Source organism: Aythya ferina (genome assembly GCF_964211825.1).
Source record: "Aythya ferina genome assembly, chromosome: 2".
Taxonomy (NCBI): Eukaryota; Metazoa; Chordata; class Aves; order Anseriformes; family Anatidae; genus Aythya; species Aythya ferina.
Genome location: NC_140297.1, coordinates 123,413,634 through 123,441,113, shown reverse-complemented (window position 1 = coordinate 123,441,113; position 27,480 = coordinate 123,413,634). Strand labels below are relative to the sequence as shown.

The window sequence follows — 27,480 nt, the reverse complement described above, 5'->3', positions numbered from 1 at the left end:
TAAATTACCTCATGTTTTTCTATCACATGCTGATGTTGACTGGCTTTCTTAATCAATCACGTGTCTCTTGAGGAAATTGAAAGAGAGCAAGGAACCTGGCTGAACACTAGTGTCAGCCCCTACAGGTCTTTTCTTTGCAGAACAACGTACATGATGTGCTCCCTAGCATCCTTTTCTGTTCAATTATAAAAATAACAGGGCCATAACTAATGGTAAAAAAGGGGCTGCTGCAGTGCCCTGGAGGAACCACATTATATATTGATATCATTAGCACTTTTGTTACATCTAAATGAATAAGAACCAGGCTGCAGCTCTGTCTGCCTGAAGGGAGGGGCAAAAGCTGCTTCTAGAGCAACTCCTGGAGCTTTTAGAGTGGCATAGAGAAGGCAATTCTTAACACTGGGGATATAGGAAGAGCCATCAAATTACCCTAAAAAGGATTCAGACTCAGGGCTCAGTAGTAAAAGTTTGGTCAATGATCTGAAATTTGGCATTGCCTCTGCATTTAGTCTCTTGATATTCACAATGTTTCTCTTGTTTAATTGTCTACATAAGACTCATAAACTCCATTTTAATGTATGTTGTGCTAAATATGATTGTTAATTAATTTATATTTTTATCTTATGAAAAAAACATTTAAGTCTACCAAATGTCATAACTCATTTTAGTATTACATAGTCAACATTTGGCAGATTCTTTGAAGACAGCAGGGCAGAAATAATTCACAAAGGGAGGCAATTGCTTGGAGTTAGTATGAGGCACTGACTGATGACAGATAACCAGAAAGAATATAATCGGATCATATTGTTTTTCTTTTCCCTATAGAACTGATGTTGCATCCTCTGGGCAGAAGAGTACACATTTAGGACATCAGAGAATTATGATGAGAAATTAACTGAAGGGAAAGTAACTAATTTTATGGTAGGGGTGGTTGCATTATTATGAATCATCAGAATAAAATGAAAATTCAAAATGAAATCATCCTACCTGGTTAATTAAAACAGGGAAACCTACAAATGTAAGGATGACAAATCTAAGAATGTTGATGATTAGATTTTTTAAAGTGTTTAGCATCAGCTTTCATTGGCAAGCATGAATATTTTGGACAGGTTAGTACTATTTTTACAGAAAATGAGGTAAGTGCTGGAAATATCGTTAAAGGCTTTTTTTTTTTTTTTTTTTTTTTTTTTTTTTTTTTTTTTTCTTAGCATAGCATACAGAGGTTGAGATTTTTCTACCAGCAGTGGAAATGTTATCAAACTTTCAGGCACAGATGCTTTGCAAGTTTATTTCCTATTCAGAGAAAGTACAATTTTTATAAATTCAGGAATTGAAAGGTGCACTGGGAAGAGATATTCTTAGGACACATACTTTAGCAATTGTATTTTATATGTACTTATTTTCTATTCCAACTCCTGGGAGACAGTGATCAGTTACATGTAGTCTTGTCATCTCTTGTACGCACAATTGTGGGTAGATATATCCAGACCTCCACCACCAACAATGGAAGACGGCAGTGCAAGCTGCCTCCACACTGTCAGACTGCTATGCACGCTGGATGTCTTCCTGTATCAGCATGAACGCATGCTCCAGCGCAACGAAACCAATACTGAACAAAGACAAAAGTCTTCAAGCTATTTAAAGGTGTTGGCCCCAATTTTCTCTAGAGTACCAAAGAAAGAGTTTTAGCCAAAAATTATGGTCAAAGCCCTATCACTTTTGGTACCATCTTCACTCCACCATTTATGCAAAAGACAGAACTTTCTTGGGGGCCAGAATGAGGCCAGGTATAAATGAAAATAATTCCCACAATAAATTAAAAAAAAACCATCTCAGGCCTTGGCTATTTGTGCCCAAAGCTCAAGGTGTTTCCATCTTGTTTTCCTGTTGATACATCATGAAGATACACATCCAAGAGTGAAACATTTAGAAACAGCACAGAAACAACACAAACCTTCTCCAGGCAAAGCCTCAGCTCCATGCTCAGTTCTCCATCTGGAAAGAGGACAGCAGAACTTCTGACACAAGACAGATGTATGTTCCTTAATGCAGGGCTTGAGGTACTCACACAGTGTGCTACATGAGGATGGTGGAAGAGCTTAACAGAATAGAATGCCTCTCAATGGAAACCCACCACCATCTTCAGTTGTACCACCTGTGGAATTACCTATCCATCAAAATGGATATTAACAAGGATATCAATTCCTGATATCAGTCCAGTATTGATTGCCTGACATCATGTGCTATCATAAAACATTGCTGTGAACACTAGGTGTCACATGAAAACATACCATACTGTGTCAAAAAGGTAGATCATTAGCTTCTCTGGCAGAGATTAAAAAAGTAAGATGTTGGTATAAATCAAGGATTTCTACACTCCTCTAGCTAAAGAGGCCCCTTAGCCATCTTCTGCCTAGGTTGCCTCTGCATAAAGAACTGCAGCTGGACATTTGTCTGCTACAGCTTCATCAATAAGAGAAAATTCCTGCATGCTTGGGAACGTTCCTGGCACTAGCATGCAGTCACCCATGTCACTATGAGTTTGGCCTTTTCCAGCCTTTGTTTTCCCCAAAAAGTTTGCAAAACACAGTTTTGGTTGGGAGAACAATCCAGGGATTATTCCTGCTGGGTGTCTTGGACATGCTAGCCTATTTTGGAGACTGAGACCCTTTGTGTAGACATGAGCTTGAACTGTCCTGGACCGATTGGCCTCAGCCTCCAAGTCCCTTGGCATGGTTAATTGATGTGTATAGATGTAGTCTGTCCATCTTGCTGGAAAACTGAACAGTGACCACAGTATCCAATTCCCAATTTGGCTGCCAGAAGTCTTCTTATACCTGTGAGTATACAACTTCCTACATACAATATACTGTGGAAAATATTTATTTTTTTTTTTTCTGGCTATGTTTTGTGTGTGATAGAGTTAACAAATAAGTTATTCCCCATTGATTAGTGACTGACTTTACCTTAGGCTGGTATGTTCACTGCTTTCAGCTCCTCTATGGATAAGACTCTTTAAATCACATCCTTGCCTGTCTTTATAATGTATTGAAAACCAGGTGACTCTGAAGGTGGGTTTTGTTGGTTAGTTTGTTTTTATGGTTGTTTGTTTTGTTTTGTTACTGTTATTTTGTGACTGCTCCTCATATGTAGTCCAGTGGTCACCTAGGAGCTATAAATGACACTGATTGACAAGAGCCACCAGATGGACCTCTGCAAAGTAAAACAGAGATTTTCTTCAAAATACCCTGATTTTGGTCAGCAGCAACATGCCAAACAGCTTGAATGCTTTGGGTGTTTTCAATTTTTCAATTCTCTTGTCTTCAGGGTTCTAGATATTAGATATGGCTCTTCTGTACAGTGAAAAGTAGTGTGCTGGGACTCTGGTGGAAAGTTAAATTCACTTTGCTCAATGCAGCATCACAAGAAGGTTACAACTCCTACCCCCTTAAGCACTATAGTGTCAGCCTGTCACTCTGCCAAAATTAATTTGTTTTGCTTTTTCAGTACTAATGAAGTTATACTGCTGCTAATTCCAGAGCTACTTCCATGAACCTTGGCTTGAGGGTCTCTGCTTCACAGTGAAGCTGTAGACAAATGTTCTGTGATATAAGTCTCAGGGTCTAATACAAAACTTTCTGCAAGGTCTTCTCTTAAAGTTACTCACTGTTTTGACTACAATAACCATTCATTCTCCAAAAATTCAGATTTCAATAAAGATGACATATCTTGCATTTTGAAATAAAAGGTGCTGTGTGAAAAGCCTTACCCATCACAAGAATATGTGCTATACAATAAATAAATGTATATTTTAAACACACAACTTAAATATATTTTGTTATTATTAATTGCATTCCACTCTCCCATATGTCTCTTGATTATTCATCAGTCTACAGAAATTCTTAATACCTTCAATACTCAATCATTTCAATAGCTGGTCAAAATATGGACGAGATAGAAAGTTACTGTTTCACTGATAAAAGATATTTTCTTTGGAAACAACTAAAGAGCAAATACAAAAGGAGTCTTAGTGTATTAGAATGAAATAAACTGCTATATAGTCTATTACCTGAAGTAGGGTCTAATGTAGTCACAGCTGCAGCATTCTATGCATATAAATATATATATATATATATATATATATACACCTTTTATTTCATTTATTTTTTGGACAAACACAGCAGATTATATATCTGGACAGGTATCTGATATTTACCCCTGGAGGGATATTTTATTACAGTGGCTCTGACTCCCTATCAATTGGAAATGCTCACCTTTCCAGTCATTTGGACAACAGTTAGCATGATAAAATGATTTGTTATGCCAATAAAGTTTTTGTTACACTGTAAAATGGTTTGTTACACTCCTACTGCTACCAAAAAAAGAAAAAAAAACTTTATGAAAATTAAGTAGATTTTAAGGTCCAAAAAACGAAAAGTCTACTGTGGGGTCTAGATAATAGAAAAAAAAAAAAAAAAAAGAAAAAAAAAAAAAAAGAAAAAGAAAAAGACAGGCCTTCTGATCTACATGTCTGGCCATCTAGTAATTCTTCAGTACTGTAAAAAGACAACCTAAATGACCTTTTAACTAACAACTGAAATTAGTATCCCAATTAGGAAAACAGTTATGCATCTGAAATGAATGGGAGCCTCCTCAGGTCAACAGTACTCAGAAAATGGGAGGAAACTGCAGCAAGTCTGATAATCTAGGTGGTGACTTATATTTTATGGGACAGTAAATTAAGCAAGGCTAAATTACAATTCTAAATGGAAATTGAAGTACAGACTCATATGCTAATCACACTGCCTCACAGATGGAATAAGGAAGATAATAAGACTGGAGGAAAACCCTACTTCGCATATTTTAACATTGTGTATATCAGGCAAAAACAATATCTGAGACTGCAACTATTTAATTCCCAGTCAAGCCTTACAAGTTCCTGGCACATTTTGAACTTGCAATGAATTGTATACAGAATTTATTTATGACTGTTCCAGGCAATCATTCACACCACAAGGAATGGACATCTTATGCTTTACACAAAGCTGTACAAATTATTACATAGTTTTCCTATTTTTTCCATATGCATATTTCATTAAGTTTATATATATTAAATGCTTTTATTCTATTATTATAATATTTCTATCTGTGTTCTTGTCATTTGGTAAATTTTGAGCTGAATTTTATTACACTGGATAAGCAGAGAAGAAAACTGTTCTTGATTTCAACCACCAGCTGTATTTCCACTGAACTCTAAATTTAATCACAAAAAATTTTTGATCAAATCACCAAAAAATCACCAAAAAATCACAAAAAATCTATAAAAAATTCTGAATATCACAATACATTTTTCTTATAGAAGTGATGAATAATTTATATAAATATAATTTGGAAATATTAATGTTTTTCTCCTATTAAATAGACCATACTACAGTTTCCCTTGTATGGGCAAAACTAGAGGACTGTGAAGGAAATTTTCTGCAGATGCAGAGATGGACCTAATGGGAGAGGCAACCTGGTTTCAGTATCAAACCCTCACAAGAGTAAGAAAGCTACACTCTATCAGGCTTTGCAGTTGCAGTGTGCAATATTCTTTTCCAAAGCCTGCTTGCATTGTAATTTCACAATGTATGTTGACACATACAGGACTAAGCCTCAAGAGAAGTAATTTTATCTTCATTGAAAAATATCTTGACTCAAAGTCTTTACTTTCTGACTGAACAACACTCGGGAAAAGGCTGGTTTATGTGCCTGTGATGTCGCTAGTGCCTGAGAAGCTGGAAAAGGCACATGTGATATGCAAGCACTTGTGATGTCACTGGTGAACTAAGAAAATGCACTAATTCAGGTCTGGACTTTCAAGTGGAAGTTCACTAATCACTGCTGTAAGATCAAAGTTTATTAAATTTTGACTCAAAGCAGTGGTAAGACAATAACATTTGGCATCTTACAAAAGCATCCTTTAGTAATGCTGAGAAGTCTAAAACTTCAAGACTTTTAGACTGTGAACACTACTGTGTTCTAGACGGTTGGGCAGTTCTAGACAGTTAGATCTATGATAGATAATAGAAATCATCTAGGTCCTGACCCTGTCAGCAAGACTTCTGAATAGGCTGATGTCTGCCCTCCAGAAATCCAAGGTAACAGCTCTGTTAACCCCTATCTTACTTCACCAAAGATCAAAAACTCTATTTCATGATCGCTGTGCCCAAGACAGCCTCCAGCCATCACATCACCCCTAAGTCTTTCTTTGACCTATCTGCAAGGATAGGTCAAGTGAAGCACCTTCCCTAGATGGTTCCTTCACCGCATGTGTGAGTAAGCTATCCTACACATACTCCAAGAATCTCCTAGACTGCTTCCACTCTGTGTTACTTTATTTCTAGCAGACATCTAGGAAGTTGGAGTCCCCAAGAGAACAAGGGCTAGTGATCATGAGACTTCTTGTTGCTTATAGAAGATTTCATCTGCCTTTTCACCCTGTGTGAGTGGTCTATAACAGACTTCCAACATAATATCTGTCTCATTGCCCTTTCCCTGACTCTTACCCAGAGACACTCAGCCCTTTTTGTCACCATCTCCCAGCTATGTGCAGTCAAGGCATTCCTTAAAATACAGGGCTACTTACCTCCTCTTCTTCTCTGCCTTTCTCTCCTGAAGAGCCTGTTATACCTATTACATCATTCCAGGCATGCAAGTTGTCCCAACATGTACACTGATTTTTTTTTTTTTTTTCATTCAGAATATAAATGTCATTAACTTGAGAAAATGTAAAAATTAAAATGTGGACATAATTTTAAACTAATAAGCTTAAAATCTCGAATCTCTTTCTTTGTTAGTAAAGGACTTACAAGTCAGTTAGTAAAACATCTTGAAATACTGAGTAGACCAGGAATATCCAGCCTATCTGGTTGATCAGACCATGGAGTTTTTTTCATGGAGCAGGTGTGGACTTTAGACCACAACTCTTCTTTGACTGTCTGCCAAGCACTGGAGGTCATAGTTACAACCATGAACCATGAACATTTGTGTTCTCAGAATAGGTGCAGATATCTAAGGCATATCAGAACCATGTGCACCCACATGGTGTGAACCATTTGCTATGTACTACACTCAGCTATGTAGAGAAAGAAACCAAGAAAGAGGTACTACTTCTAAATCACACAAAGTCTGTGCCAGTCAAGATTTTGAGCATAAGCAGAACCTGCTACCAAAATGAGGAAAAACTGTGGACAAGACTTGGCTGCTGCTCCCAGAGTAATTCATCGAGCCCCAGTGCTTCTTTGAATTGCCCATATCCCTCAGGTGCCCATTGTCCCGTGGCTCAATGACCATGCAATAGACAGCATACTTTTTGTAATGACTTCTAGTGCTTGCATTTTTTTACTAGTAGTGCAACAGCAAAAAGTAGATCATGAAGGCAGAGTATTCTGATAACCCAGAGACCCAGGAAAGAACAGATAATGTCATTAAATATACATGAGTACTCCCATTCCTAATATTTCCCCGACTTTCTTCACATGTCACATTCATATCTCCCTTTGGGAGAATCTTAGCTGTGTGTCAAGTAAAATATATTTACATTCAGGACTGAATAAATACCATCATTGATTGTGAACTTTGGAAAAGTTTAGGCCAACTGATTTTGGACAAGTCTGTTCTCCTTTTCAGTATGTCTCAATGAATGAGAGATGAGAATTTGAAATAGTTTTCACCTTTCCTAGCAAAGGCCAGAATGGGGACTATGCCACTTTGTCACTTTTGTCGTAAGCAAAGAGAAGAGCAGTGTACATTTTAATAATGTGACTATCATTCTCTAATTCAAAATACAATACAATTCCAAATCCATGCTGCTATTGATCAACCACTACATCACCTTGTCAGGAAAGAGGCACACAACAACTGATGGCTGAATGCGGAAAGACGTCTTGAGTCCAAGTACAAGAGAAAATTGGTACTTACGGAGAGGAGTATTTGGATAGCACTGTGAATAACCTCTAGGTACTGGAAATCAATTATGCAGCCTGTCACAGAGACGTAGGAGTAATCATCTAGGATGCCAGGAGCAGAAGGACGCACCACCCTTCGTATGCAGCCGGGCCCGTGCTCCCGCCACCAAGATCGGTGCATTGAGATGTTAAATGTCATGAGATCGGTTTCCTAGGAGACAGGGAGGGAAAAAGCATGAAATCCTCAAACTCAATATTATTTAAGATAAAGAAAGGGAAATAAAAAGTGATTTTAGTTACTAAAATGAAAATAAGATAAATAAATAGCCTTCCTCTTCACCCACATAATCTTAACATGAAAGTAGACCATTAAGAGGGAGAGAGAAAATTGCAAAGGTTTATTGTTTATTTTGTAATTGTGCATTAGAGTTTTTGTCTGGTAGAAGGGCCATCATATCACGTAGTACACAAAACACAGTGAATATCCTATGTCTCCATGGATTCACAGCCTGAAAAGCAATTTTGTTTTTACTTGATTAGAATTTGATTCAAGAATTATTTTTTGAACAAACAACAGAGACAACTTTACTCCGTGGTACTGGAGATGATCTAAAAAAAAATTCCACCACATTTATTTAAGTTAATAATTATAGAAAAATTAAGTATCATTTTAAATTAGGCTACAACCAGGCAGATTGTCCCACTTGCCAATGGTTCAGATGAAATGTTCTCTCCAGCCAAAGATTTGGCTGCCTTTCCTTCCTTCTATTACCTCCATGGAGATTATCTTTTTAGCTTAGATAATAAACCCACTTCTGTGAACTGATTTCAGTTTAAAATAAAAGGAATAATTGCTCTTCATTCACATCAGCTTCAAAATCAATGACAACTTGTCCAATCAGTCTACCCATAGAAGTAGCATAACACACTAACAAAAAGTACACTTGGTACAAATTCCAGTTCAAGAAAGTCTTTATATTTCCCTTTGATAATTACTTTTATTCTGGCTACACATGAAAATTAACAGGTGTTACACATGGTCAATCTCTGTTAGTTAGCAGTAAGTAATCAGCCTTTGTGGTTTGATGTTTTGCTCTTCATAACTTCTTTACCCTTTAAATGCAGATTTGTAGGATCATTATTCACAGTTGATGAAGCATTTGTCTTTTGACTTTGTATGTCATTCCTTGATAGTGGTTTAGAAATTTTTCAGCTGCAATATGAAAATGATTTACAAAATCAGAAGTTGACAGACAATTCAGTGTAAAGAAAATATAATTATAAATACAGTCATAGGAAATAGCTGAGGCTTTCTCTGTACAACAATGCCAGAGATTGCACAGTGTTATCAAGTGTTTTTTACAACTGTCAAGTGTAGGAAATACCATTTGTCAAGCAGTACACAGATACTCATCTATTTTGGTAACTCTTTGTTGAGTGGGAATATGGATTTACCATGTGGATTAGTCTATATCAAATGTTGCAAGTTAACACTTTGTTATCATATCTATGGGAAAAATTGTGGGGTCCGCGTGTTTGGTGTTGGTTTCATAATTTCACTTATTACAATTTCAAGGTTTCATATTTTTCTTTACCCTCAAAGTTTTTCTTTTTGGTTCCATTATTTCATTTTTTTCTATCTTTTGCCTTTAAGTTTTATTGAAGTTTGTGCTTGGGCAGGTAACAGGAAAAGGCAAAGGAAGCCAGTAACTTGAAAAGGAAACATCTCTGTTACATCTTGCCAACACCTTTAAAACATAAGAATTTGACGTTATTTTTCTGATTATTATCAGAGCTTGTTTACATGGATCACATCTGTAGTTTTGTTCATATTTCAAGGTTCCTGGTGACACAGTGAGAAAAGGAAACAGCAATATTATAGCTAAAATTACTTTATATAATTAGAAAGAATAGAGATATCATCACAGCAATTGCTGCTTTTCTTCTTATTATTATTATTCAGACATTATGGATAAAGGCTATAAGTACAGCTTTCTAACAGTTATTTGTCACTGTGTATATTATGTCCTGAGTCCTCAAAACAGGTAAATGATGATAATGATGGCCCAGTAAAGATCACTTTTAGAAATGCAAACAAAACCACCTGGTGCACAAGCTTGACCTCTAAAATATCACTTCACATATTGGCAGACGTAAGCTGTTTGAGCTGATAAATGTTAAGCTGTCAATCAATAAATGAAAGCCTAAAAAAAAATCAATTTTCTTTTTATTATTATTATTATTTTTAAGCAGCCAAAGCACACTCCCACCTAATTTCTTGGAGATTTTTAATCTGTGAAGTCATTGGAATATACCAGGCTTTGAAAAATTAGCCTGTATCTTCATTACTACTTACAGTAACATAGAAAATGAAAAAACACTTTGGCTGGGTGTACAGATTTTAAATACTGGTGTACTTCTGAGAGTGTTTCGGTATCTGTAAATTCAGTGTTTGGAACCTCTGTGCATAAACTGATGCACAAGTGGATTATTGTATGTTCAATAAAAGTTAAGAATTCTTTCAGAATGTACAAGCAAGTACTTCATTTTTTTTTCAAGAGATAACGTGCTATTTTCCAGTGTAACAAGCAACCATTAAGCAAATGGTTATAAAATGATCAGACTTCATCAGGTGATGTAAACTGTTTATTTCTTACAGGAGAATGGTGCCTATTCATAACAAGAGACCAAATTCCAGGCTCTGTACAAAAGACATCAATCTGTCTCTTTGATGAGTCAGTTGGGATTCATGTAATAACTGAAATTTCAATTATGAATTGAAAATTGTTGTCTTCTGAGCTACAGACTCATCATGTTTCTTGATCTTGATTCCATACATCAGCACACAAACCAAACTTCCCCAGCTAGTAACCTGTCGGGAAGATGCCATAAACTAAGTGTAGGTAGAACATAAATAATAGGACTTCTAGGAAATTCATGTGGCACTTATGGAAGCGATATAGCAAAGGGAACCCCTATGCTCTATTTTTGAGCATAGGGATTTCATTCAGCACTGAATAAATGCTCCAGTACATGGTAAGAAGTTTTCACCTGAGCACAGGATCAGCACAATAATCACATTTCTACTGATGTAGAGTCCTGCTTAATGGCTTTTTAAGCTTTTAAACTATGTATAGGATTTGTGTTGGTTGTCAACCAAAGGATTAATTTTGATCATTATTGGAAATCATTGCTACAGCAGGTGCTTTCTTTTAGGTGAGACATAATCCCTTTAAGTCCCAATAATACTGTTTTCTAAGTGCTTGGAGATAATGTTTAATTTCATTATATCTGCTTAAATTCCACATTTGGTTTCAAGCGGAGATTTTCTATATTCAGGTGGTGGATCTAGATAAATCTTATCAGATAATAACAGATAGCAGGGCTTAGTTTTAAACTAAGTAACAATAATAAGGATATTTCTTTCATTTATTTGTTTACTTTGTGTACAGTGCCTACAAAAAGCAAAAAAGATCATAAAAATAATGATAAGTTAAGACTACTTAATTAAAATCACCAGAACTAAAGAAAGAAAAGACAATAAAACTCCAGGGGAAAAAAATAACAAACAAGATTCACTTATGTAACAGACGTATTTTATTGTAACATAATGATTATGCATTGTAGATTTTTTTTTTCACTGTATGTTTCTGCTTTATGCCATGCTATTTTATATTTTTTTCATTCCTGAAGAATAAACTCTTAGGAAAACCACTAACAGAGACATTTGCATGTCTAATTGGATGGAGGAGAAGCACTTTTTCTTCCATAAAGCAGTCACCACTTGAAATTTCACAGAAAGATGCAAGAACAAGGGCTAGCAAAGCATAACAGTAGAGGACATTATTTTCACTTGTGCAGTACCTAGCCCCTACCAATACTTTTTTATTTTATTGATATATGCCATAATTTATATTATAAATGAAAATTATTTAGGCTGAGGCTAATGTTAACAGGTTGATGTTAATAAACATTCTCATCTCATTTCTAAGACCAACAAGTATGGTCTAGTTCTCACTTGCTACCCAGTTTCTGTTTTTACCAATGAGGAGAAAAAGTTTATATCAAATCCTAATCAATAGTTAAAAGGTAAAGCATGTAGTGGTAGGAGAGCAGAAGTACATTACATTTGTAATTTCCTGCTCCTGATTAAGCTTAGAGTTAAACTTATAGTGCTGCTGGCATGGATAAGGAACACACATATTCTATTATATTCTATATTCTATTATATTCTATATTCTATATGATATATTCTATTCTGGTAACTAATTTCGAGGAGACATTAACCCCTATTAGATATAAATGGTGTGTTCCAGTGTTAACAAAACCTGCTCTAATTGTAGAAGAGGTCTGTGGTTCCCACTGTAATTAGAGTCTCACACACTGAATGAATCCTGTAGCCATGATATTGAACTATGGCTGAAGGAAAGGATTCCCATGTCAACCATAACTACAGTTAAAAAAATTGTATGCATTTAATCTCAAAAAAATAAAAAAAAAAGGTGTTTGAGTTAGGCAGTACTGTCTTTACTGTTTTTTACTGGTGAGCTTTGCCAGAATTTATATATATGCATATATATGCACACACATATATATATGAATGAATATATATGCATATATATGAATATATATATATATAAATACATATATATATAAATACATATATATACACACATATTTTTTTAAAGTGAGCAAAATAACTTTGGGCAATTTGTTTGAAAAATGCATAGATGATCTACTGGAAAGATTAAAAAGAAAAAAAGGTTCATCTGCATTGTTTAATTTGCCACATGCTCATAAATTAGTTTCCTGTCTTCTGCAGAACTTACTTTCAAAGTGGAGTGTCTTTAGAAGACCAGAAGGCAAGAAGTCAACCAAAGAAGCACACTGCTGTCTTCTTTATTCAACGTTATTATCAGTCATAAGAACCCATCAAGGGGTTGTTTTCTGCAACCTGTTTTCTGCAACCTTCATCTCTCAAAGGTGAGCTCTCATGTTTGGCAATATTCAGATCTATGCTCAAATCTCAGTTTTATGGCTCATGTTTTTTTCCTCCACCACTTTTGTGGCAGTCTCTGTGTCTGAGAAACATCCCAAGAGGTAATATAGTATAGCTGAAATAAGCTCCAAGATCAAATGAAAAAAAGACATGAGATAGGGTGATTGAATCAATATGAGCCTTACTCATCACTTGTCATAGGAAGTTCAACAGGAGCACAAAAAAGTCACAGCTGTCCAGAAGAGCTGTTTTGTTCCCATGGGGTCCTTGACATGCTATTAAGTCAAGCACTTAGTCTGAAAATTGTTCTCACCTATTCCCTCTGACGATACAGACAAGGATAAGAGACAAACCAGGTTTGGACTGATGGCAAACTGAGCACTGCTTTCTGTTTTGAAGACTGGAGATGGGATAAGGGCTTGTGTGAAGTCAAAGCAGACTGGTGTGTCCCTCAGTCAAGCCCTATGCAATTCTGACTGAAATGAGTCAAGATGATACTGACATGTAACTATAATAGTGAAAAATTTGAAACAGCGTCAGCAAGACATATATAGTCACCAAAACAAATGCTGTATGAAAACTTCTCAGGGCAGATAGCCAAGAAAGGCAAAAGAAGGCCTGGAAAAGTCTTGGAACACACACACACACACAAGATTTGAAAAAAAAAATCCAATTATTGGTCACAAAAATTTTCTGTCTAAAAGGTTCATAAAATTATGAACATTTGAAAAAGGAGTTTATAATGTAAAGCAATTTTCAGTCTCAACAAGACCATTTCATTTCAACCCATCTTATCTTGGTTTTGTTGCTTTTAAACAATAATGCTCAGATCCCTAAGGAGTTCTACATACATTTGAAATATCAAAAAATTAAATTTTGTCACCAATATATCTTCCCTGAAAGAAAACCTGCTATAGGAGGTCTCTAGCAATGTTAATAGGGTCTGGTTTGACTCACTTGTGCTGAAACTGTTTGTTCTTATGTAGTTCTCCATCTTTAGTACCATGGGCATCCTGAAGTGACAAGCCTTACAAAACCAATCCTTGCATGGGGTAGTAGTTCTAGTGTTCCTGGGAAATGTATGCAAATAGGAGACATAACTTGTGCCAAAAGCCCACATAATTCAGTAGGAGGAACAGATGCAATCTAGCTTGCAGCCAAAACAGGATTCATCTTTGTTGTTATCCAAAAAACTGTACTTTGTGCACAGTGGTTGTGAACAAAGAAAAAATATGGTGATAAAGGCATGATTAAGAATACAATAGTGCAGTAATAGTACAGTTAATTTTAATAATTTCCTTAATTTCTGTTTGGTTCTGTGCTCTCTTTCTGTTGTGGATGTAGGAATACTATAACTTCCCCTGCTATATAATGAGATAAATGTTATGCAGGAAATAAATGCACAAGAGAGTGGGTGCTAAATTTAAGGGTCTGTACCAGAATCCAATGCCATTAAAATGAACCACAAAAAGATTTTTGAAAACTCTCTTGAATGTTAAGATTTCCAGCAAGAAAAATAACTCCCTCTTTTGAGACTAACTACAATGTTCATACCTGCATCCAGGAACACTTTTAAAGATTAATAGGCCAGTTTAAGCAACTGCTGTTGTGTTCTCTGCTTTGCTTGCTTGAAGCGAAACAATTGCTCATGATATTGCCAACCCTTGTTGTTTTATGGCAAGTCTGGTTATGTTCAGCATTTTTGTTAAAGGCTCCATTCCCAGGGACATGAGATTACAATAAGGAGTTTGGCTTGTTACAAAAAAGTGAGTTGAAGAGTAGAAACTTCAAAAATCATGAACCCTACTGATAGGTACTTCTGATCTGTTCTGTAACTGGCATTATTTGCTTAAAGCTTAGCTCCTGGGATCTAGGTGTGAAGCATCTGAATCACAGTTCATGGCTATCTAGGACACCATGTCCCCCATCTTGTACCGTAGTCCCCCATAGATCTTGGATGATCACGGATCCTGCAGGGTATAGGAAAGGATCAACTGTTTATTAACTATGAATTGATCAAAGAGTTCAAAATTCAAATGCACCCCAAAGAGCTTAAAAGTCAGAAGTCAAAAGGAATACCCAGTTTTATTGATTTTTATATCACATCATATGATTTACTGGTATTTCTCTTAGGAAATTTGAATACATGACTAAACCCTAAAAATTAAGAAATGAAAGAACATTTGTAAAAAACAAACAAACAAATAAAAATGATCTAAATCAAACCAAACCAAACCAAGTCAAATCAAACAATAAAAATGCCACCTTTTCTATTTTACAGGTATTGTTATAGTTATGAGCAGTTGAAAACATTGTTACCAGCTGTACAGGGCTGCCTTCTGCATTAGAGATACCTTTTTTTTTTTTTTTTTAATTTTAGAGTTTGGAACCAGAAGGATCTATGCACTCACCAAACCTTTTGAGTGGACTCCTATGTAGTTTATTGAATAAAACTGTCTGCAGCCAACTGATTGCAAAGAATGAGTATCTGCACTGCTGAAGCCCTCCTGAGGACTCAGAATACAAAATGAGAAGAGCAGCAGTAAGCAGCAGCAATGTATTGAACTAATAGGGGACGCTTTTCTTACTATTTTTATTTAAATGAAGTACAAGATGTAACTTTTTTATTATTTTTTTTTCCTGTGTTTGAAAACAAACATCCTGATTACACTTTTGTTTCTATATGTCTGGCACGTGACATCAGGTCATCATATTTTTACTAGTCTCCCAAGTTTTGTGGTGTTGTTTCCCAGTGACCTTGACTTTAGGAAAGTGATGCTTTAATCACAGACCTTGCTTACATTCTGCTGGAACAATGAATGTCTTTGAAATACGTTTGTTACATATATTTAAAAAAGCAAAGAGAGTACCCATAGAAACTTTAAGTTTAGATGATGAAATTTGAAATCTTCTCTTTCCTAGAGAGGAAGTGAAGCACTGACAATGAATATAGAAAAAGAATCTGCTGTATCAGAGCTCAGATAATATGATTTCTTTAACTGAATTCCAAATTTTCTATAAGCATTAGTCCATATTTTAGGTTACTTAAAGCATTTTATGTATATAAATACACGCATACTTTGTAATTTTTATATTGAAATTATGCATGTACTTATATATCTACATGAACACATAAAATAAGAATACATACATTTACACTTACCTGCAAAAATTAATGACACAACAGTGCTTTCCTGAGAACATCTGCCAACTGTAGCCAAAGCAGGCAGCATTAATAATATCCTTGAGCAATGCCTGGCCTTAATCAGATGAATCTAATTTCCTGCGTAATCTACCTCCAAATCTCAGTAACTCTCACAGACATTCACACGAAAGAGAGTTATAATTTGTCCTCTCTAGTCATTTCCAGATTTTCAGAAGATTATCGCAGGAATAAGGACCCTTTTTTCTCTGACATGTGCAGGTTATCTTTGTTTCAGTCGGGATAGAGTTAATTTTCTTCCTAGTAGATTTTGTAGTGTACTTTGGATTTAAAATGAGAATAATGATAACACACTGCTGCTTTGTGCTTACATTAAATCAAGGACTTTTCAGCTTCTTATAATCAGACTTTCAAAGTTCTTTCCATGAGATTAATCAGAAAGATCTGATAGTGTCCAGTAACTTTTGGAAAATTTCATGTTTGTTGTGGGGTGTTGTGCTTACTCATACTTTTTTTTTTCATTGTGAAGAAATTTCTCACAAATGTACTTCTACTCAACATGATTTAATATGTTCCTATAAAATGTATTTTTAATCCAGGAGGAAAAGACATAAAATTCTGTTAAGAACTTCAAGTCTAGGCAGATTACTTAATCATCCTGTTAACAGATGTTAAACAAATCTGGTCACTTTAAGAGATGAATAAAGCCATAGAGAAGCCTAATGATCCATTCATTCTTTAACATCACAGACTTGTCTGTAATCCTTCATCAGGCAACATTTAATATAACTTGCTCCAATAAATAAAAATAAAATGAGACTACTGCAAAAATGTAAGAGCATATCAGAAAAATGATTTTTTCATTTCACTGTCAAATGTGAAATTATCTTAACAAACAAAAAGAAGGACATTGATCAACTTTCAGATAGGCTGATACAGTTGTGAATGACAGCAGGACACAAATGTAAAAGGACAAGTAAAATTAACATCCCTTTATTTACTGAAATTAGAAAATTGAGAATGCTACATAAAGAGCTGCCCAAGATAAAATATATAGAAAAATAATTTTCAGTTTGTATGAGGAAACAAAACAAAACAACATTGACATTGAGGACTTTTTCTATATGCTGCTGTGTCTACAAGTTCCAATATACTTCAGAGTTCATTAATCTTTACTATAAATAATAATTATTGATATAACTAGCATTTTCACTGTGTGTTTTATTTTTAAAACCATTTAAAAATCATTGATATGAAGAGGTCAATGTAACCCCAGAACACAGCTGAAAGTCTGATCAGTCTACAAAGCTACTAAGCTAATTCAACAAGCATGTATGCAAGTCACTTAATTTCAACAAGCATCCCGTTGACCTTAGGGATCTACATATATTTGCTGGATTAAGGCCAGCAAGTAAGAATGAATAAAACAGATGTGAGAGAAGGAGGAGAAAGATAAGAATATATGAGCATATTCTTGACAGCCTAATTGTATAAACCTTGGAGATAATACAGTTTCTTATCAGTACATCCGATACAGATTTTTTTAACTTAATGCATAAAGAGGAAGGTTTCTTCAGACAAACACATGGTATGTGTTGCTCTGTTGCTCTAAAAGTCTAGTAAAATCTGCCCACAGATCATTCTAGTAGATGTTAATGTTACTCCCAGGTACAACTGGTGTTGTTTCAAGTATACTGCTTTAAAGGTGAATTATCATTTCAGTCTCTGGGAGAGGAAGAGAAGCACAAAGAGACTAGATCACAGAATCACAGAATCATTTAGGTTGGAAAAAACCTCTAAGATCATCACGTCTAACCATTATCCTAGCACTTCCAAGTCTACCACTAAACCATGTCCTAACCGTCACATCTACATGTCTTTTGAATACCTCAAGGAATGGTGACTTCCCTGGGTAGCCTCTAACCTTCCCTGGTCACTTCCCTGGGCAGCCTGTTCCAATGCCTCACGACCCTTTTAGTGAATAATTTTTTCCTAATATCCAACCTACACCTCCCCTGGCACAACATAGTCATTTGCTCTTGTCCTATCAATTGTTGCTTGGAAGAAGAGACCAACTCCCACCCCATTACAATGTCTTTTGAAGTAGTTGTAAAGAGTGATAAGGTCTCCCCTGAGCCTCCTTTTCTCTAGGCTGAATAACCCCAGTTGCCTTAACTGTTCCTCATAAGACCCTAGGCCCTTCACCAGCTTTGTTGCCCTTCTCTGGACACTCTCCAGTACCTCAATGACCTCTTGTAGCCAAAACTGGACACACTACTCGAGGTATAGCCTCACCAGAGCCAAATATAGATGGGCAATCACTTCCCTGGTCCTGCTGACTGTGCTATGTCTGATACAAGCCAGGATGCTGTTAGCCTTCTTGGCCACCTGAGCACACTCGATCATGTTCATCTCACTATCACCCTCAGATTCTGTTCTTCCAGGCGGCTTTCCAGCCATTCTTCACCAGCCTTTATGGGGTTGCTGTGCCCCAAGTGCTGTGCCCCAAGTGCTGGACCCATCACTGAGCCTTGTTAAACCTCATACAGTTGGCCTTGGCCCATTGATCAAGCTTATCCAGATCCCTCTGTAGAGCCCTCCTACCCTCAAGTAGATCAGCACTTGCATCTCACTTGGTGTTGTCTGCAAACTTACTGAGGGTGCACTCATCCAGATCATTGATAAAGATATTGAACAGAACCGATCACCATATTCAGCCAGGGGAGACACTGCTTGTGACCAGTCTCCAATTGGATTTAATTCCATTCTCCACAGCTCTTTGGGCCCAGCCACCCAGCCATTTTTTTCTCCAGCAACGCCTGTGCCCTTCAACGTCATGAGCAGACAGTCTCTCCAGGAGAATGCTGTGGAAAACGGTGTCAAAAGCCTTACTGAAGTCTAGGTAGACAACATCCCTTCATCCACTAAGCATGTTACTGTGTCATAGAAGGAGATCAGTTTAGTCAAGCAGGACTTGTTTTATGTAAACCCATGCTGACTGGGCCTGATCATCTGGTTGTCCTGTATGTGCTGTGCGTTGGCACTCAGGAAGATCTACTTCATAACCTTCCCTGGCACTGAAGTCAGATTGACTGGTCTGTAGTTCCTCAGGTCCTCCTTCCAGCCTTTCTTGTAAATGTTGTTTACATTTAGTTTATGCCTCACTTGCAGCCAGCTAATGTCTTTGGAATAAATAAAAAAGATGTGGATGGATTCAGAGCTAAGCATGTCTGGGGAAGATGATAGATACAGCAGGTGAATATTGAGATGTGAAAATGTAAAGCAGCACAGGAGTGCTGCTGTTTCTTATTTCCCACTGATCCTTGGAGAATTCCCCACTGCTGCTGTTTCAGTACTTGCCACTTTTCAGAGCTAGACATGGAACAACAATTTTGCTTCTTAAAGAACTGTGGAGAGTTGGGCCCTTCCTGAAAAGGGCTATGAAGATGGTGAAGGGCCTGGAACACAGGTCCTATGAGGAGTGTTTGAGGGAACTGGGGTTGTCTAGTCTGGAGAAGAGAAGGCTCAGTGGGGACCTTATTGCTCTCTGCAACTACCTGAAAGGAAGTGGTGGGGAGCTGGGGGCTGGCCTCTTCTCACAGATAACTAGCAAGAAGACAAAAGGGAATGGCCTCAAGTTGTGCCAGGGGAGGTTTAGATTGGAAACGAGGAGACATTTCTTCTCAGAAACAGTAGTCAGACATTGGAATGGGTTGCCTAGTGAGGTGGTGGCATCATCATCCCTGGGGGTGTTTAAGGAAAGGCTGGAAGTGGTGCTTAGGGGCATGGTTTAGTGGGTAATGTTGGTAGTAGGGGAACGGTTAGACCAGATGATCTTGGAAATCTTTTCCAACCTTAATGATTCTATGATTCTGTGAGGGGGTGGGTCAGCTTGTCATCTGTGCACAGGCTGCATTTCTGTGGGTATCAAAGCAGTGACACCAGCTTAGGTCACACCAGCTGTGGTGAAGAAGACCAAGTGGTGTGTAGTACATTAGGATGTTGCTTAACAGGTCTGTGGATCAAGAATGTGAAAAATCTCACCAAATTTTGCCTTGGTACTTCTAGATAACTCTTATTTCAACACGTGTAACACTGCATGTCCTAACATCTACACATTCATGGATTCAATTTTAAATCTCAGTTGTGTACTAGCAATATGACCACATGGCCACTAGCAGTACCGAGACATGCAGAAACTTTGGGAAGCTTTGGATTAGATCCCTCTAAACCTAACTGTGGGACAAAGAAGCACTGGGTCTGATCTGAGGTAAAAGGATCTGATAGGACAGGCTAGCTACAGATGGGCAGCTGTAAAGTCACACCAACATGCATACATGGAAAACAGAAATGCCTTCACTCCCCTCCTCTTAACTTTGTTGTCCTGTTTGGGAGCTTTTTTTTTTTTTTTTTGCTTTTTTTTTTTTTTTTTTTTTTTTTTTTTAAATACAGTTATGCATGCAAACACAAGGAGGGCAATCAGATATTCATATACTGTAATAAAGTATATCTATGAACATCATGATATTCTGCATGGAGGGAAAACTTTGCTTCACAAGTTAGAAAACAATGTGACATCTGCAGTCGTCTGCAGTTGACAATCCTTTTGAAAACTGAAATTGTTATTTCTGATTTTTTCTCTTGCCATCAGTAAACACAGATATTAAATAGTAAAGATTCATGACCTGAACAGGAAAATTAAAATATATATATATAATATTAAAAAATGACTCTAAAAAAAAGAAGAAGAAAAAAGAAAAAAGAAAAAAAAAAAAAGAAAAGAAAAAGAAAAAAAAAGAAAAAAAAGAGAAAAAAAAAGAGAAAAAAAAGAAAGAAAAAGGAAAAAAAAAAAAAAAAAAAAACAAAAGGAAAAGGAAAACCTTGAATGTTCCCATTCTGTTTCATCTTAAATGTATTCGTAAGGGAGCAATTTTTCAGCTGAAAATGTACTCCCATGGCAAGACTACTAAAAAACAGTACTAAAAAACCCATATGTCTCATGACTTACCTCTGAACAAAGAATATGGCCTACTTACAAACTCATGAGGCTTTCTAATGGGGATCTAATTTCACAGCTTTAAACATCATCTAGAATATGGTAGAGTATAACTGTTCAGCTTTCTTTTCAGAAACAACGTAGTGGATTGGATGCTCTGTTGCTGTAGCTTGAAATTATTTCACTGGGTTAAGTGCTCATAAACATGGTTTACGTAAGTCAGGGCTACCCATCCTGTTCGGTAAGAGTATGAGCAACTACTGAAGTCACTGTGAGTCAGAAATGTCATCTAATGCCCCCATTAAATTCCTAAGTCAAAAGTGAGACTTCATAGTAATTCATACTTACTATTTTAAAGATGTAAATGGCCACTCATAATTCAGCTTTAAAAAAAAAAAAAGTCATACAAGATAGCAGTAGTAAGCAGTGTCTAAATGTCATAAACACATTGTGGTGTTTACAGGTATTTTTTCACAATACATGTTAAGTAATTTCAAGTAGTGTCTGGCAGAAAGGAAATAGCTAAACTGAAAGGCTCTGTCATGGAGCAGACAGACACCTAACAAACAAATCCCTTAACATCCCCAAATGAGCTTTCTTGGAACGTACTTCCAGAATGGAGCATATTCAAGTGATCCCATTTAATGAGAGCAACGAAATAGAGGTACAAGTGAGGGCAACTGCTTGTGATAATATTACAATTCATGGAAGTATATCTCTCTTTTTCTCTATATTAGTGCCTGGCTATAAAATTCACCTTCCTATGATTTGTGGTAAATATCTATATTCTTCAAAAGTTGTGCTAGTCTGATGTGTTGGTCTCCAATAATACTTTAATAAAAAATAAAGTTATTGTGATTACATTAACAGGGTTATACAAGTAGACTTGTCAACAAAAGCATATTTGAATAACTATGATTAGCTTACTGGATTATAACTGTGAAAGATGTACTTTCTTAGAAGTGGGGAGAGCATCTCAGTATATGATTTGGACTTAATTCAAGTACAAACCCTCCCACAACTTTTTGAATTCCAGTCTCCGGAAGATCCACAAAGAAAGTGAAAATAGAAAAAATGGAGAGCCTCTTACTTTCTTTCACTTACTTTCTAAGTAAGCAGATGATTTTCTTTACTTGAAATACAATTAATAAAAATCCAATGAACTTTATGTATGGGTCACATCTGTAGAATGACTTCTTTGGAACTTTTACTAAAGGAAGAAAGAGAAAACCTTTCTAAGTAAAAGAAATTTGCTCTTTCTTCCTTGATGTGCAGATTCTTTGAGCAAACTGTAATTTAAGAATGGTATCCATCTAATTCATGAAGGAAAACAAAATCAACCAAGTAAACAAACAAAAACATCCAAACAGAAACAAAACAAAACAAAATCTCTATTAACACAGCATGAGTAAACTGTACAGAAGTAAATCACAGATTGCTGCATCCAAAGCCTGGTCCCAGAGTTGTACTATTTCAGCTAAATTGATAAAATTAAATTGGCAAGAATTCCACCAGCATAAAAACAATTATAATGTTATAAAGTTATTTTAACAGTATTTCTTATTGTGTTACAGAATGCAGAATAAACCAAAATGGTATAAGGAAGCTTTTTAATAAAAAGAATAATAATGACCATAGTGGTCACTATACCATCTGAATAATTTAATTAAAACAAAAATTTCACCCCTAACTCCTGTAGCAATATTGCTGTTTAGCTCAAGTCTTTACTGCCTTTAAAATGTATAATGGTCTATCAAGGAGTAAATTACCCTGCAAATGTCATATAAAGGGGTCCTACTAAAATTACAATTGGCCATTCACTGCAGGTGTAACTCAAAGTGCACTAAAGAATTTGTTTTGCATATGGTCCTTACAGATACTTTCAAAGAAATTTGATTTGATTTATATCATTTTATACAAGGAAATTTGTTTGATTTATACCTAACAGCTTCACCAATATGCCTGGATAAAGTACTACTCTGAGTGTAAATCTGCTATGTTCTGACAGTGATCTACCAATCTTCTGAATATCCTGAACAAATTACCACAACTCAAGTACAGCACAACTCAACATCAAATGTACGTTGTATAGACTGCCTGACTTGCTGCATGTGTGTAGGTCAACTGAGCATTTTCAGTACATTCCTAGTGAAAAATGTTAGACCTATCAGTCTCAAATAGCCAGTGCTCACAGGTGTATCATAAGTCAAGCATGATTTTTAGCCTAATTTTAGTTTGTTTCCCTAAAGAACCAAAGATGTGCATAGCATCTGAGTGTCTCAGTCTCTTAGTCCCTCAGTCCCCTCAGGGCATTTTAAGACATTTGCAGATGAGGAAAGGTATCAAGTTTATTAACATTCCTAAAGATTTCATTGAAATAAGTCACCGGGAAGAGCAGAAGTACCCTAGGGAAAGATTACATTTTTTGATATCAGAGAATCCATAAGGGAGATCGATGTCAAAGTACAAACAGAAGATGAGGCATCATTACTTCTACTACTCACAAAACTATCTATGTTGCATATTTACCAGATTTTCAACAATGTTATGATAGAATATTGTTAGCAAGGAGATTGCTACATTTTTGGGAGAATGGCAATCAGAAATTGTGAACTGTTTTCAAGGTGTCAACATACATTCAGTACCCATTAAAAGCAAAAAAGAAAGGAAAAAACAAAACAACAACAAAAAAACATCCCCCATCACAGCCAACAAGTACATGCTTATCTTGTCCTGCTCATCTGCACTTAGGAAGTCCAGGGATGCAGGACTTAGAGGAAGATCCTATGAGAGGAAGCTAAGTGGAAACTAGATATCTTGCATGAGGCAAGAGATTTCAAATCCTACAAACTCCCAGTATGAAGTAGGACAGTCACAGAATCACAGTTGGAAGGGACCTCTGGAGGTCATCTAGTAACACACCACCACCACCACCTCCCTGCTCAAGCAGGGCCACCTGCAGGCTGCCCAGGACCACGTCTGAAGATCTCCAAGGGGGGAAACTCCACAACCTCTCTGGGCAAACTGTGCCAGTGCTCTGTCACCTGCACAGCACGGAAGTGCTGCCTGGTGTTCAGAGGGAATCTCCCATGTTCCATCTTGTGCCCATTGCCTCTTCTTCTGGCACTGGGCACCACTAATAAAGAATGGTGGCCTGTCTCCATCCTCTTTGCACCCTTCCTTTTGGTATTTATACACATTAATAAGATCCCCTCTGAGCCAGGAATTTATTTTCCACCAGGGTATAAAACATGAAAAAAAAAATATAGTCACAGGAATTACTCCTTCAGAATGTGTTATGAGGCTGTGGCAACAAGAAATAGTATGTATTTTGTATGACATGCATACTCATCTGCAACACTGGGCTCTTTTTAAAAGCTATGAATAGTTACAAACCCTTACATGTTATATAAACAGCAAAGGATTATTGAAGTGCAAGAGAAAACAATTCAAAACTAATTTTATGCTTCAAGGAGAAGAAAGTTTGTCTCTCTAGAATATTTCCTTTTCTTTCCACCAAAGCTTAGACACTCTTCTAGACAAAATGGGCAATGAAATTTATTGGTACACCTGCACTGAAGCTAATGCAGCTAAGAACATTTATATTGCTAAAGAATTTGGCTTTGAGAAGATGGTAGTTGGGGAGAAAAGAAATTAGGCATTAGATTCCGGCTTGGAAAAGCAAAAAATCTGAGAATAAGAAACCTGAACAGTTCTGAATACTGACAGTATCCCTTGGGTAATTAGAATTTCTGCAACAGCAACACTCTAGGTAGTAATGCTATTGTCATTTATAGCCAGAGAGAAAAATTATTAAGAGTTTAAAAATCTCCTGTGACTTAGTTTTATTGTTAACTTACAATCATATAACTAGTGCCATCATATTTTACAGCAATGTAAAATATTATACACATCTATGGCTGTGAATAATTCCAGAGGTCTGAATGGAAAGATACAGACTGATACTAACATTATCTCATTAATATTTAATTCCTGTCATGTTCAGAGAGGTCTGTTTTCTGAAATATATATTTATATATTTTGCTTTTAAGGTATTAAGGTGTTTTAGAGTATTTTCACTGATCTTTATACCTAAAATTAGTTGAAATTATGAAATTGCAAACATCACAAATATTTCCCCTATTTCAGTACTTGATTTTGTAACCTGCATAAAATATCAAAGCTGTAATCATGCTTCATTGTGAATGCTGATTAGTTAGTCCAAGGTCATTACAGACCTGCTTACCATGTATTGCTTAGGTTCAGTTTTTACCTGCATGCTGTCTGTCTACAAAAAGTGGAAAAGTAGTTCCAGATCAACCTTATGGTTCTGCAAAATCTTGTCATCAGGCTAATTTAAAGCAGGCTTTTTTTTTTTTTTTTTTTTTTTTTTCCTTGCCCCCTATTCCACCAGCTAAAATAATACCTCTTGCTTGACTCTGCTGTATGTAATACACTGCTCGAGGATTTTTCTTCTACACTCTTAGTAACTCAAATAGACGATATAGGTTTATGACATAAGAGTCTCTAACCTTGAAGGTAATCCTCAATGACTTGTTTAAAGGTGGACTATTTGGATTTTATTTTAAAGATCTTTCCAAAGAAGTACAATGAAAAGTGGTGTCTGTCCCACTCTCTGTCTGTCTGCCCTCCATTTCTTCAGAAATCTCTAAAAGTGGGACCTGACAGACACCATTTGTAATGACACGATCATCAAGAGGACATTGTCACAAACAAACTGCTAGAAGCAATATTAACATTAACATCTTCCTTTTCACTTTAGGCATGATTTCTTCTTATTATTTTTTATTTTTTTCCTGAAGCACAAGGTAATGGAAAATAGATTAGCAGTACCAGACAGGCAGGGAGATATCTTCAGTACCAGCAGCAACCAAGTATATTGCACCTGCTGCATCATGTCTGAGATGTCACAAGAAAAGCTTAAACTTCTGCTATTCCAGAATGTGGGTGGTTTGCCCATAGTCAAAAGGTGCAGTAGCAGTGAAAGAGTGCTTTTATTCTCAAAAAATGGCTACAGATTGTTAAGGAAGAGTCTTAGTGCATTGGAAAACAGTGTTTGCCTCAGTGCTCCTTTGCAAGTGGTTTATGCTCTCAGTCCATCTTCCGGTGCAGTCTTCAGTGCTGCTAGTGACAGTCCAAGAAAGAAAAATAGGTAAACAGAACAGCTAATGTTGAGAACCTAATTTTTTAATGATTCCTCTGGAAGATTTCCCAGAGTACACATCTGCCTGCACTTCAGAAAACAAGTCTCACTGGAGATGCAGTGAGAACAGCTACATTTACTCACAGTGGGTAGGCTGCTTCTCTCCCCTTCTTTTGAGATACTATGCCTACTACTTATCCTTTCAAAAAATTTAGCCAGTTAGTAAGAACTGTGCATTTACTAAAAGCCACAGGAAGATCCCAATATGCCAGTTGCAATACTAAGAACAGAAAACAAGGAGAAACAGATCTATGTGACAGACAGATCAGATTTTCAACATAGTCAGGATTTTGTTGTTGTTGCCTCATTGTGATATTTTACTTATCTCCCGTGCTTCTGTCCTTAGTTGTAATATGGAAGTGCTAGCAATGATCATGACACAAACGGTACAGTTCCAGGTGTTAATGCTTTGGATAAGTTTTATGTAGTACAAATATCAGAATCAATTTCCCATACATAATCTTTTATCTCCAATATAATTTATTTTTTAGAGTACCTTCATTCATATTGTAAAAGGTTTATGGCCACATAAAGTTAAAAAATAAATGCTGAAATAAATCTTCACATGACTTCATGACAGTCATCATGTTTATTCACAGCATTGCCAGTCAGTGAAAAGGAGACCACATATGAAGGAGTTACCTTACTTCTACCAAAACAAAAAAGATGGCAAGTGAATTTGTTTTTTTAATTCTTAGTTGCCCAACAGTCAAATGATACATACTATACAGATGGAATGGCTATTATTTTGCCATGTTCCTAAGTTAAACTTAAGTTTGAAAACAGTGCAAAATTCATCCAGAGTTTCCAACATGCCTGCAGTCCATTCTTCCCTTGAAAGCAGCTGTTTGTCTTTTCCTTGTGAGGAGAATGACAGAAAGAAAATTCCCACAGTAGAGGTAAAATGGCAGAATTGCCTAAGAAAATTGTATTTGCTTTTACATCTGGAGTGAGTTTTCTGAAGAAGCATTTTTATTTTTTTTTAATTTCATAAGGAATATATGTGTTTTGCAGAGGACCACTTACAATATTGCTTGTGGAACCATAACAAGGAAAGCGAGAGTGTCCCCTGTTTTATTTCTATGGCTGAAGGGGGAACTATCCCCACAGAACAGCCCTTCCAGTCCTTTCTCCCCCATTGCCCCACCT

The 27,480-nt window shown here is 36.4% G+C and overlaps 1 protein-coding gene and 1 long non-coding RNA gene across 6 annotated transcripts in view; one reads left to right on the top strand and one right to left on the bottom strand.

The window, feature by feature from the left end:
• The window catches only part of NKAIN3 (sodium/potassium transporting ATPase interacting 3), a gene marked incomplete at its 3' end in the record, with an annotated part of 379,768 nt that overhangs the window by 81,934 nt on the left and 270,354 nt on the right, over window positions 1–27,480 (bottom strand). For all 5 annotated transcript variants that reach the window (XR_014689539.1, XM_084509282.1, XM_084509285.1 and 2 more), the window contains exon 4: window positions 7,963–8,160. Coding sequence is in view for 4 of the 5 variants with exons in the window: in XM_084509282.1 (XP_084365408.1) it covers window positions 7,963–8,160 (198 nt within the window). The remainder of the gene's footprint in view (window positions 1–7,962; window positions 8,161–27,480) is intronic.
• Window positions 12,771–16,834, top strand: LOC311432290. Its single transcript, XR_014689951.1, has 2 exons — window positions 12,771–12,932; window positions 15,329–16,834. It is a non-coding gene; the product is annotated as an uncharacterized lncRNA (long non-coding RNA).